Here is a 13,337-nt window from a genome sequence, read left to right as displayed (position 1 = left end):
CAAACATGCTCGCCCTTTCAGCCGTGGAGACGTTATAATGAGACGGTCAATCCCACTATTCGTTGGTAAAAGAGTAGCCCAAGAGTTGGCGGTTGGTAGTGATGACTAGCTGCCTTCTCTCTAGTCTTACACTGCTAAATTAGGGACGGCTAGCACAGATAGCCCTCGAGTAGCTTTGTGCGAAATTCAAAACAAACAAACAAAATCAATTTAGTTCTAGCTGCCTAAGTGAACACATAGACCTATCTGATTTTATTAAAGATGGCATCAAGAAGCTGCAAGCATTCTCCAGACGCATTCTGCCATATATGCGGCCAATTTATCAAGACAAGAGCGAAAACGTACTCTGTGACAGCATCTGCTAAAATGTGTTAAGCCTACAACTTTATAAGATAAGACGGACAATGTTTGCTTGCTTGAATAGTAATATTTTATATTACAAAAAAATTAGACCTTTTACAATTTAAATATCTTTTTTTTTCAATTTCCAATACTATAGAAAAAATATCCCATATAAAATATTTTGCTTGAACCTCTTATACATTAGTTATCGATGAAATAAATTTATTCTTCATAATAACAATTGTATTTTGTTTTTAAGAAGGATGGTGCAAAGGGGAAAAGAGAGCCATGAAGTTCGCTATTCTAAGAATTTGGCGTGAACTCACTGACCACTCAAGCAATTGCTACCTCTGCATGGTTGACCTTTCCAAACGTCGGACTAGCAATAATGCATCTGCTATTATGTATCCGTACCTTCCATCATCCATCACCCCAGTGCCACAGTGCCCTGATCTCCTTGTACCCAGTCCGCCAGAGAAAAAGCAGCCATCCTCAGAAGAGGAGGTAGACATTAAAGATCCAGATTACAATTTTAGAGGTGCAGCTGGTGAGTTAAACTCATACTACCCCAACCAAAGAGACCTCAATGATTTGATCAGAAATCTTGGTCTAACAAAGTCGAATGCCGAGCTTTTGATATCTCGGCTAAGGGAGTGGAATTTGTTAGAAGAAAGTGTCTAACTCGCAAGTCAGAGGAATGGTCACTGACACTTTTCAAGCTTCTTCACTCGACAATATGGGCTCTGCTTCTGTCACAATGTATCCGGCCTGGGCGAGGCAGTTTGAATTGCCTGTAATCCAAACGAGTGGTGCCTCTTCATTGATAGCTCATCCAGAATCCTCAAAACTGTTCTGCTCCATAACGGGAATAAGTATCTGTCTCTTCTCCTGCCTCATTCGGTGCACCTCAAAGTGGAATACAAAGCGTCAGGACGTTGCTAGAAGCCTTGAAGTATGATGAGTATGGCTGGAAGGTCATAGGAGACTTCAAAATGGTGGCATTCCTGATGGATCTCCAAGGAGGCTTTACCAAGTTTCTCTGTTATCTTTGCCTTTGGGATAACTGGAAGTACTGGCCACAACGGACTGCATTTTCTGTGGGGAGGCACAATGTCAAGCGTGAGTCACTAGTGGACCTTCAGAAAGTGTTTATTCCTACCATTGCACATAAAATTGGGTCTTATGAAACCATTTGTTACAGCTCTTGATAAGAAGTCTGCAGCCTTCAAGTACATTCGAGATTTCTTCCCTAAGCTGTCTGAGGCAAGGGTCAAAGCTGATGTCTTCGTTGGAACATAAATAAAGAAAATTCTGCACATAATTCCCCAAGAAGCTCAGTAGAAACGAAAAAAAGCTTGGGGCAGCTTTGTCCCAGTGGTTTGGGGCTTCTTGGACAATCACAAGGCCGAAAATTATGTGGAAGTGTTTGAGGCTCTGGTGAAGAACTACGACAAAATTGGCTGCAGGATGCATCTGAAAGTCCATATCCTTGACGCTCATCTTGATAAATTTAAAGAGAACATGGGAGCATACTCAGAGGAGCAGGGCGAGTACTTCACCAAGATATACTGAACTTTGAACGCCGCTATCAAGGAGCGTATAATGAAAACATGATGGAAGACTATATATGGGGGCTGATACGTGAAAGTGATTTACATAACAGTCACAAATCTGGAAAAAACTACTCACTTCTAAACATTTTTGTATAACTTTAGTATAAATACATGTAAATCTTGATTCATATGTTGTTTTATTCAGACCTTATGTAAATGAAAATGTGCAAACTTGCCCGTTTTTACATAGAAAATTGGTTAATTTCTAAATTTCATTAACAAGGTCACACAAGTAAAGTTTGAAGGGAATAATGGACATTTTCTGCAATTTTACAACGTAAGCAATTAAGAAATAACACACACTATCCAGGAACAAAAATTGTGTTACATAGTGTTATATATACAAAGATGCTAAGTCAACATCCACCAAGTAGTTTGTACATTTTCACTCGTTCCTGTCTGATAACATTAGATTGCATCTTCATTAAGGATGTTGCTAATTAAATTCTCGTTCCCTTTATGGTCACACAACCTGAAAGTTTTCGAACTTGACTTGTAAATGGAGTCAGACACCTTTTAAATTGTTAATAATTTTTGCATATAAAACACTATATTTTTCCTCTCTCTTAACTCAGAAAGATCAGTTATTTAGCTTATAAAATTTCTATGAATATTCACGCTTTTAGAATATTTATAGAATTTTTTATACAGGAAATTAGCTTTCTTCGGTACTGGCCTTCTTTCTTATAATAGTTACCTTTAGTCAAGTTACGAGTTTTACTTAAATATGTTCCCCTCTGGTACAGCACTAAGTCTTCGGACTTACAAAGCTAAAATAAGGGGTTCGATTCCCCTAGGTGGATTCAGCAGATAGCTCAATGTGGCTTTGTTATAAGAAAACACACACACACTGAGGCACATTTTTTTTTCTCATGGAGATTTATCATTAAATCTTTTATCTGCATTTTTAGCAAGATTGCCAAATTTAAGTTTAGAAATATTTAAAGGTTAGACTTCCCTGACTTCATTTGGAAATCAACTTCATTGTTAGTGCCTATACTCGGAAATAGAGGATAGTATGATCTTTATGTATATAATGTAAATACTCTCTCACTCCGTGAGATAACAACTCTGTCTGATGTTATGAAACTCATTACTTAACTTGTTTTTTTGTTTATTAATTTTGCGCAAAACTACACGAGGGCTATCTGCGTTAGCCGTCCTTAATTTTGCAGTGTAAAACTAGAGGGAAGACAGCTAGTCATCACCACCTATCGCCAACTCTAGGGCTACTCTTTACCAACGAATAGTGTGATTGACCGTAACATTATAACGCCCCAATGGCTAAAAGGGCCAGCATGTTTGGTGCGACGGGGATTCGAACCCGCGACCCTCAGATGATGAGTCGAACGCCTTAACCCACCTGGCCCAACTTGTTTTTATCATATTAAATAGAGACTCAATTTACTTTGTTTAGTATTTTTTCAGTTTCTTTCCTTCAACACAACTGAGTGGAATTTTTATTTAACCTCCATGATTCTTATCCTGTCCATTATATTGAAACGATTTTGAATGTGCAAGTCAGGAAATCATGTGATGTCACAAGAATGTACTTAATGTTATTGGAAAAAGAAAGATTATAGATTAACTTGAGGAACCACCAAGAAAGAGACTTTCAACATATCATACCCATCTATAGTAAGCAAAGTGCGGTGTCTTGTAAGAGATAAGAGACCATAAACAAAACTCTTGGTTACGACAGCTATCCATGTGCTCTAGGCATCAATATACACTATAGTCAATGAGAATCTATATTTGGAAATAACAATAATAAGGCTTGAATAATAATGAACACAACATGACCTTAACTTTAAAGTATTCTTCGCTAAGTGCCAAACTCTTTGTGGAGGCACCATTTACATTTCTAAACTATTAACCTTTTTACTCCATTTGATAAGTATATTACTATCTTCAGGTGTTCTCAACTGGATGACTTTTGCTTTTTAATAGTAGAAATAAACGACCTTATAACACTAAATTGTTATATATTTAAATAAACACCCAACGTTTCGCTTTACAGCTTATTCAGGAGCTTTCCACTAAAAATCAAACAGTAACTAACAATACAAAGTTTCAAGTAGTTTAAATAATAAATTTTAATCGAATCTACAGCGTGCGTTGGACATATTAAATAGTAAAACTTATTATTGAAAGAAATGTATTGTTAAAATAAGTTATTGTTACTTGTAATAAGCAAAAGTTCTATCAAAATTACAGATTGAAATAACAAAAACATAGATAAAAAAATTAAAATTATAGGTGTTATCATTTATCCTTATTTATCTGTGGTCGTAACTGTTTGGTGAGAATAACTTCTTTGAATTTTCTGTGAATGTACTTGGTAGCTTTGGTAAAGATTTGTACAAAAAATGGTGGTTTCAAATAAGGTGTTACTTGTCTATCATTAGTTACAAAATGACCTAAACTGCGCTTCTTTCACGTTATTGTTTATAAAAAGTGTTAGTCTGTTTTCTATCCTTATGTCCAGGGTTTTTCTAATTCACCCTCTGTATGTATGATGACAGATGTAACATGTAAGTTGCCAAACAACACTGAAGACAAGGAACCCGTTTTTGTAAGACGATTGGCTTTATTACTTCGTAAGGTGGCGTACTGAAATTAAATAATGACTTTTACTTTACGATATTTGTTTAGTCTTTACAGTCTCTATTAACTTAAGCTTTACTCTTGTTTTTCTATAATAATTAAACCATATCCATTACGAAGGAAATAGAAAAGAAAAATTTCGTCAGAAAAAAAAATCTTTTAGAAGAAAAAACTGCTGTACAAAGTAAGTCATTGTTTTTCTACATAATTCTGAAATGACTTTTGTACATTTCACGGAGTACAATACATAATTAGGAAAAGTAAGAAATATACGTTTGTAAAAATTCCAAATCATCACTAATAAATATGGCAAAGTATAATACACGCTGAACGTCTTGAAAAATACTGCCAATGTGTAAAAAGCTCGGCATAGCCAGGTGAGTAAGCCGTGGGAGCGTTATATTAATACAATCAATCCTACTATTCGTTGACAGAAGAGTAGTCCAAGAGTTGACAGTAGGTAGTGTTGATTAGCTTCCTTTTCTTCTAGTCTTACACTGCTAAATTAGGAACGGCTAGCACAGATAGCCCTCGTGTAGCTTTGCGTGAAATTTAAAACAAACAAACCAATATGTAACTAGAGAAATTATTATTATTTTTCTTTGTACCAAACTGGCAAATTTTAAACATCAGAATTACTTACATGTGATACAATAGATTACGTAAGCCTAAAAAAACATTAACTTCCGACCAGAGAATTTGTTTGTTTTTTAATAATTAAGGACAAGGCTACAAAAGGAAATGTTTGTGCTCTGCCCATCACGGATACCGAAACCTGGTTTATAGCAATGCGAGGCCGGAGACAAACCGTTATGCCACTGGGGTGGGGCTCTTAAAATGGAACGAAAAAAACAACTTAGCAATCTGTATATTTAATTGAATTTACTTTTTTTTTCTGTTTTTATTTATAAATATTGGATTGTGTTGTTTTGTCATTACTGTTAATGTACGAGATGAAACAGTAAAAAAATTAAAGACTCTTATGAAAGTGTTTTTATGTATTTTCATTAGGATTCACAAAAACGTTCTACATAATTACTAAAGCACATTACAAAAACAGAAGACTGATCTGGCATAATTTTTTAATAGGATATCTAATAAAAAACACTTAGGAGCGAAAACTGAGCGTGCGACTTAAAGAAATGAAATCAAGATTGGCGGCCATTTTTACTTCATTCCTTTATGTCGCAGGATGAGTCTCTTTCTCTTTTTTTCTTTGCTGCACCTTTTTTTCACACTTAAGGTGTTTCTGATTAGATATCATACTTTTGGTTTTCAATATACATGCATCAACCAATCACGGCAAGCGTAAAAGTGGCACACTTTAGGATCGCAACCCTATTACTCGGAATAGACCTATACTTTACAGAACCAACCAGATACTTTAAAATATATTATGGTAGTTTTTTCTCTCTAAAACAATAATAATAACTTCCTTTATAGTAACATCATGGAATCTAGATTAACAGTTTCTTGTCATTGCCTGCATTCAGTCGGTACAACCGCATCAAGCATCGTTATTTACACTAATTGCTTAAAATAATATCACGTGATGCTAAACGCTCTTTAATCAGGAAAATTTTATAATATTTGGCAAATATGAGTTTAAAAGTTGGCAATAAATAATAACCATCCACCCGTATGATTCTTTTGAAAACTTGGGTTAGAAACTGCTAATGTAATTTGCTTGGCTTGACCAATACTTATGTATCTATCTGTACGTGCTTTCACCCTATAATAGTTTTGCTGCTTTTAATCAGCCATCTTTAATCCGAATGGTAAAAACTCTTATGTGAAGTTGTAGTAAAAATTTTAGACAGGGGTTCCCAACCGGTGGGTCGCGACCCCCCAGGGGATCGCGAAGCCTTGGCAGGGGTGTCGCGTAGCGTTGTTAGAAGTAGCTTGGGATAACATTAATTTTATTTCATCAATTACATTTTCATGTCGCGAGTGCAAAAAGGTTAGGAACCCCTGTTTTAGACTGATAGTTAACATGACTATCTGTGTAGGATGCGCAAATGCTATGGTCAAATTTAAGCGGTTTTTGTTGAATAACTTGACAATTGTGACTTATATTCACACCAAATTTGACATATGGTTATAGTTTCTAAAGATTTATCAGTGCACTAACTTTGAAAAAAAATCCATAAAAGATAGGTACGTTTCTCTATCAAATAAATTATCCTTACTTTCGGCGCGAAGAAACAAAACTATGAATAAATTCAATAAAAACTGGAGATTTTATATCTCGTGCTTTTCTTAATAAAATGCTTTGAAACTTGGTATGTGAAGTACGAATTCAGTAGAGAACAATCACTGAAAGTACATAGTAGTTTACATAAGTACAGTCCGAGCTATAGAAAGTGAAAAAAACACTAAACTACCACTCCAGTTAACAACACACAGTGTATCCTGCAGGTTGTTTTGGCCGCACGACACACAACTGTGTGTCTTGATAAACTTTAGGTGCTGTTCTTATAGAGAAGAAGAAATAATCAGTAGACATCTCTAATCATTGGCCTAATTGTAACTAAGCTATAATGAATGTCTTTGTTGACAGCAAAATAAAGAACTGCAAAAGGCAATGTGCGTTTTAAATGTTTTTCTGTTTCAGGAAGATCGGTTCTAGAATATTACTCACAACGTAACACTAACACTTCCCAGTTTACTTTACTTTAAAACTATGATCTACTGTCAGTGCCAATTCGTGTAAATTAATTTTAAAATGTTCAAAAGCTAGTTAAAGCAAAAACATAAGATTACTATAGCTTTCATGAGCGTAAGTTTTTGCTGTTTTCCATGACTCTTCTTCTGTATTCTATATATATATATATTACATTATAGTGTTATGGCTGACGACCTGCGTTGGAAATACGAATGACTGCTTCAAATCACTGAACTCTTGCATTTATATTTCAGTTGTTGTATATCTAAAGGCTTTACATGGACTAGTGGTTAAAGCTTTTGATTCCAAATCTGAATGCCTGGCATGGCCTGGTGGTTAGAGCGCTCGACTCGCAGTCTACTTGTACGAATGTTGTCACCGAATAGAGCCGCATCTTCAGTAAGGAGGGCGTTATAATGTTACGATCAATCCAATTTTTTCGTTCGAAAATAATATTCTTTAAAATTTTGTGAAGAATTGTGTAGACTACGCAGTTTCGTTTTCTTTAGTCTATCGCTTTTAAATTAGAGATGACTCGCGCAGATAGCCTCGAGTAGCTGTAAGCAAAATTCAAAAAACAAACAAACAAATAGTATCCAGACCCTATTTCATTTCATCTGGGTGAATTTGTAACTGTACGTTTTCAAACTTTTTTTTTTTACTTTTGTACCGCACATACGACATTTTATATTTCGACATATTTTATGTTTAAATTTAGTAACTTTATTTAGTTTCTGTTGGACAATTTGTTTTTTTATTTATTATCTAGATAAACTGATCTTCGGATATAAATTCCTGCTTCATACAAAACTTAATTTCAAATTTCTGAGGAATGACACCTAAGTCATGAAGGTACAACCTTTATATTTAAATACTTTATAGAAATGTTTAGAATAAAACATTTGCTACTTTAGGAATGTCTGCAGGTTTCATCGTATCCATGAGAAGCGTTCGTTTCTAATTTCTATATATACATACCGAAAATAGTAGGATGTTTATTGTCGTTCATCACGCACCATTCCGAATTTCGGACAGAATCTTGGTCAGACATACTTGGTTGAAAATAACTTGTATAACCCAATACAAAAATAAAAAAGTATTCTTTTCAGGATCACTTCAGCATGAGAATAAATTCTGGTAAGTATTCCAGCAGTATATGTTAATACACCTAAATGGATTTAACGAAAGGCTTTAAAACGAAATTGAAGAGTATCTAGAATTTACCAAATATTAATATAAGGATGGGTTAACTTGAACATAGAAAGAACGGAATCCGATTTCAAAAGTACTACTGGAAAAAACAAACATACTTAAGTTAGTGTAATACACAGTATAAAGCTTAATGAAAATACTTTATGAACTCTCTAAATTAATTTCAAATAGAAATAGTTTCCAACACTAATCTATAAAAGAACGTGTTGTTTTATATTATCGTTCTTGTAGTAATATTTTAAAACAATTTTAAAGTTACCAGATATATTTGTAAGAAATAAAGTGTGCATGTGATCCTTGAAAAACTATAATATTGTTGGTCTTTTATTCGAAAAGGTAGTATTGAGGGTTTCGAAAATCCAGTGGTTAAGTGGTATTAAAATGTCTTTTTTACGAAACTTCTATAGCTACAAATGGCGAAGTATTTAGTTAATTATTCGCTGCTACTTAATTAACATTTGTTTTAAACATTATTTTTGACACCCTGTTTCAGACTAGCGGTCGTTGTGCGGTCTACAGAAGAGAGCAGGAAGATAAATAATATCTATTAAATTCATTGCAAATAAAACATGCAAAAGTTAAGAAAGTATAAAACAAAAGAATTCTAGTTTCATATTTCACACTGAAAACCTTGTCGTTTTTCTAGAAAGCTGCAAGGTGTCGATTGGGACATCCTCGAATGGACAGATGACACGTGTAATTTCAACCGGTACTGTTTCAGTAACGTTATAAACTTTTCATACATATACAATTTTACCAGGTTGGTCAGTGTTCTTAAAATCAGTCATCATTAAAATGATATTACTAAAACTAGTTCACTTGTTTGTTTCATTTTTAAATGAAATTATTAATATTTAATTGATAAAATATTTACTGTCCTCTAATCTATGGTTTGAATGGAAAGCATATTTTCATTATTTTACATAGAAAAAGAAGTGACTTATAAAAAGGATAATATCTTGATAATGTTTAACTCCAACTCGTCTGATCTATGAAGCAATCATTTAACATCAGGTGTTTACATTAACATAACTCGGAAATAGAAAACAAAACATAATGTATACGAAGTGATAATAACGAATAATATCTTATTTAAGTTATATATATTGTAAAATCAAATGAACTTCTTCCAATTATAAGTTACAGACCATAAACCAATTTAATCTTTACAATTCCACTGAAAGCGAACTGATCCTAAGAAATAATTCCAATAAAGGTATTTTTCAAGACACGCGCCTCACCGTGGCACAGTGGTAAGTCTGCAAACTTGTACCATTAGAAATCGGGTTTCGATCCCAATGGTGGACAGAGCATAGATAGCCCATTGTATAGCTTTGTGCTTAACTCAAAACAAACAAACAAGACACACACAACTTCTACTTATTCAGAGTTTCGTTCCTTCAGTTAATAATTCCGTGACGTTAAAACTTGCTATTGTGACCTACTTTTTTTTTTTAACAAAAATTGAATGTGTGGTTGACTAGTGACTAAAGAAGAATACTTAAGCCATTTTTTAACTTAAAAACGTACATATACACATATTAGTTTCATGTAAAAGCAAATTTACGCTAAAAACTGTATAATTTAATTGGGTAGGAAAAGCTAAACTCCAGAGAGTTTGTTTTGAACTTCGCGCAGAACTAATAAAAAGCTATCTGCGCTAATCATCTCTAATTTTTAATTAATGGACTACATGGAAAATAGCTAGTCATTAAACCTTCATTTTGTGATTGGTTATTATCACTGCCTGTGTAAAATAATTATTTTCTTTATGAAAACGTTATATTTAATATGAAACATAAAGCCTGAATAAATCCTTGCACAGTAACAAAGAACATAAATAATATTTGTGTAAAAAATGTGAAATCATTCAATCAAAGTTGAAAGTCATATAAAGGTTTACTTATTAGAATAAAATAAGACTATGCGTTGACAGGAGAAATGTGTACCATACAAATCAACACTTATAACATTTTCAAATATCTAGTTATATAGATAATATATGTACAAAGTGAAAAGTGTATCGTTTGGAAGTTTGAAACTAAAATGTATTCAAAAGATCGAAAGTAAACCACAGATATGTTTTCATTAGAAATTTAAATATCAAGTTTCGTAGGTACTGAGTTCCAAACTTTAGTTGTTACCAGCTGTGGCTTCCACTGTAAAAAAACAACAAAAAAAAACTGTAAAGAAGTCTGTGTGCTTTTACATAAACAATACATCAGATGAATATCTTATTTTTAAGTTGTAAGTATAATACTAATATACCTTCTATAGATTTTACACAAGGTGTCACTGAATACTCATCTCACACCTGAGTATATATATATATATCATGCACAGATATTCATTATTTTGGAATATTTATAATTAATGAAAGTCATGTCGACATTGTAAGCTTCGTGATTTTATGTGTTGTTTAAAGTCTATTATAGAAATAATACATCAGTGTGTCCGTAATCTCCAGGAATAAAATCCCTTTAGTGCTATCATTCTTTTATTACCAATCATCCAGTCTCAAAAGTTTTTGCCAGGTGTTTTGTTACAGTTTCGTTAACTTCAGCTGAAAAACTGTAATTGAACAAATTATTACTTCTATACTTTTTATGCATAGTGTTAAATGTTTATAAGAACTTTAGAGCTTTATATAAAAAAACAGCAAAAAACTGTTGCTTACTTACCCACAACTACTACAAGATTTTCGGTGCCCACCTCTGGAACCACTCCCAGCTCCTCCAAACGTAAACGCTGTAACAAATCCTCCAGTTCCATCGTCGAAACTTTCATACCAGCCGTTATCTCCACCAGAACCATAGCTTCCACCTCCTCCACCACCTCCAAATCCTCCACCACTCCAATCGCCACCTCCAAAACCTACAAAGGGTATCAACCAGTCCAATCCTCCTAGGCTACCTCCTCCTCCAAAGCCACCAAGTCTTCTTCCGCTTAGGCTACTTCCCCCAAAGCTGCCCCCTCCACCACCACCACCACTCAAACCTCCTCCTCCAAACGAAAATGCAAATCCATTAGCTCCTCCACCATGTTTTCTTGAACCACCTCCGTGTCCACTACTGCTGAAACTTCTTCCCACTCCTTTTCTTCCACTTAAACTAAAAGTTTTAAACCCACTAGTTCCACCTCCAGCACCTCCAAAACTTCCACCAAAACCTCCTCCCCAACTTCCTCCTCCACCACCTCCAGAACTTACTACCGCACCAAATCCTCTTCCTCCCCGTCCTCCACCTTTTCTTCCATGACTGCTTTCCCACGAATGAACGTTATTGAGAAAAAACATGAAGCCAACAATAGTTATGAGAACATTCGCTGTCCTACCCATTGCTTGTTCTTGAAGCTTACGTGCAGTTTATCTGAAATGTTCATAGAAGTTGCTTTTTTTAACAAATAACCAACAAAGAAAACTACACTGAAATGTGAAAACAAAAAAGTCAAATATACTTACTTAATCACATTGATGTAATACTGTAAATAGATCGACGAAAGTATGCTCATGACAGTAAGGACCAATTTTCGTCATAGTTCTTAAGTTTAAGTTATAGAAGTAAAACAAGATTAATATAGCATAAAATATTCATCTTAAACAACTAAAGCTCTTATTATAACATATTATGTTTAATTTGTTTATTGTTTGGTTTGGTTTGAATTTCGCGCAAAGCTATACGAAAGCTATCTGCGTTAGCTGTCCCTAATTTAGCGTTGTAAGATTAGAGGAAAGGCAACTAGTCATCACTACCCACCGCCAACTCTTGGGCTACTCTTTTACCAACGAATAGAGGGATTGACCGTCACATTATAACACGGGCTGAAAGGACGACTGAAAGGGCAAGCATGTTCGGTGTGACGGAGATTCGAACCCGCGACCCTCGGATTACTGGCCTGCTTGTTGTTACGTTATTGTATTACTTTGATTCAACATGAAGATTTGCTGAAAACTTTAAACAGGTAGAATAATCCACTAAGGTCACATCAATATTTTAGTGTGTCTGTTGAGTATTAGCAATAGACAAAATTTAAACAGTAGTTACTACAAATCTTGTGAAACAACAGACTGGTATATATTCAAACTTGTAGAAAAATTTATTTAAGTATCTTACTTTTTAGATGAATGCTTCTTGTATCTCGTTCAAAAGATAATTTGTACGTTAGTTACTTTCCCAAATAAATACTTACCACATATTTATAAGAGTGATAATACACATATAAGTTAAGTTGCTGAAGTCACGTGAATGGTTATTTCCCTGTTAGATTAAAACAAAGATGAAAGGAGCATAGCCTTTAGGCTTGTGAACTTTGGGTCTTCCCCAACTTTTCTAAATTACTTTATATAAACCTAAGACTCTGGAGTCACTTTCTTTGTTGTTGTTTTTTTAAGTACTGACTGAGCAGCCTAACATTAACTACTAATTTCTCTAGTGGAACTAGTTAGCGGAACCGAGATGAATAAGGGATTTTCCCGACTCATACTATCTTTCTATTCCCTGTTACTTCCAAGAAATTAATATTTAACCTTGAAATTACACCAAGAAAAAGTACTAGTCGATTTAAAACTGTTACTGTTTATATATATATATCCAGAATGAATTCTACTTATGGAAGATTCCCTCAGAGTTAACCATAAACATTCTAAGAATAGAAAATAAAAACTCCCAGAAAGTTTTTTTTTGTTCTTTATAAAACAATTACTTTTTCGGAATGCATTTTGGGACTTGTTCGAATCGATTGTTTGTGTTTGAGGAATCACTGGTGTTGTTCTAAAGATACAATGTATCGAGTATTATATTGTGAAGCCGTCATTCGATTGTATCGATACATCGTCCGATACGATTTATATATATTCACAAAGTTTGGTAATCTTTTAGTACATACTATAAGATTTGTAC

General features: G+C 34.1%; 1 protein-coding gene across 2 annotated transcripts; it reads right to left on the bottom strand.

Moving 5' to 3' along the window:
- Positions 1 to 10,319: 10,319 nt before the first annotated feature.
- On the bottom strand, positions 10,320 to 12,856 carry LOC143232054 (uncharacterized). 2 transcript variants are annotated; one of them, XM_076467077.1, is made up of 3 exons: positions 12,628 to 12,856; positions 11,121 to 11,807; positions 10,320 to 10,598 (listed from the first exon to the last, which is right to left on the bottom strand). In XM_076467077.1, the coding sequence occupies exons 2-3, from the start codon at positions 11,774 to 11,776 to the stop codon at positions 10,580 to 10,582; spliced, it is 675 nt and encodes a 224-aa protein (XP_076323192.1). In that variant the 5' UTR covers positions 11,777 to 11,807; positions 12,628 to 12,856; the 3' UTR covers positions 10,320 to 10,579. The 2 variants fall into 2 exon arrangements, with proteins under 2 accessions (XP_076323192.1, XP_076323191.1); XM_076467076.1 differs by having other exon boundaries at positions 12,552 to 12,851.
- Between the last annotated feature and the right edge of the window lie 481 nt (positions 12,857 to 13,337).

The sequence above is a fragment of the Tachypleus tridentatus genome, chromosome 11 (genome assembly GCF_004210375.1).
Source record: "Tachypleus tridentatus isolate NWPU-2018 chromosome 11, ASM421037v1, whole genome shotgun sequence".
Taxonomy (NCBI): domain Eukaryota; kingdom Metazoa; phylum Arthropoda; class Merostomata; order Xiphosura; family Limulidae; genus Tachypleus; species Tachypleus tridentatus.
Note: the sequence above shows the minus strand (reverse complement) of the source record. Positions and strands in the feature narration are given on the sequence as shown.

Coding starts and splice junctions, on each gene's coding strand:
- LOC143232054 (XM_076467077.1), bottom strand. CDS start 11,776: ATGGGTAGGACAGCGAATGTTCTCATAACTATTGTTGGCTTCATGTTT.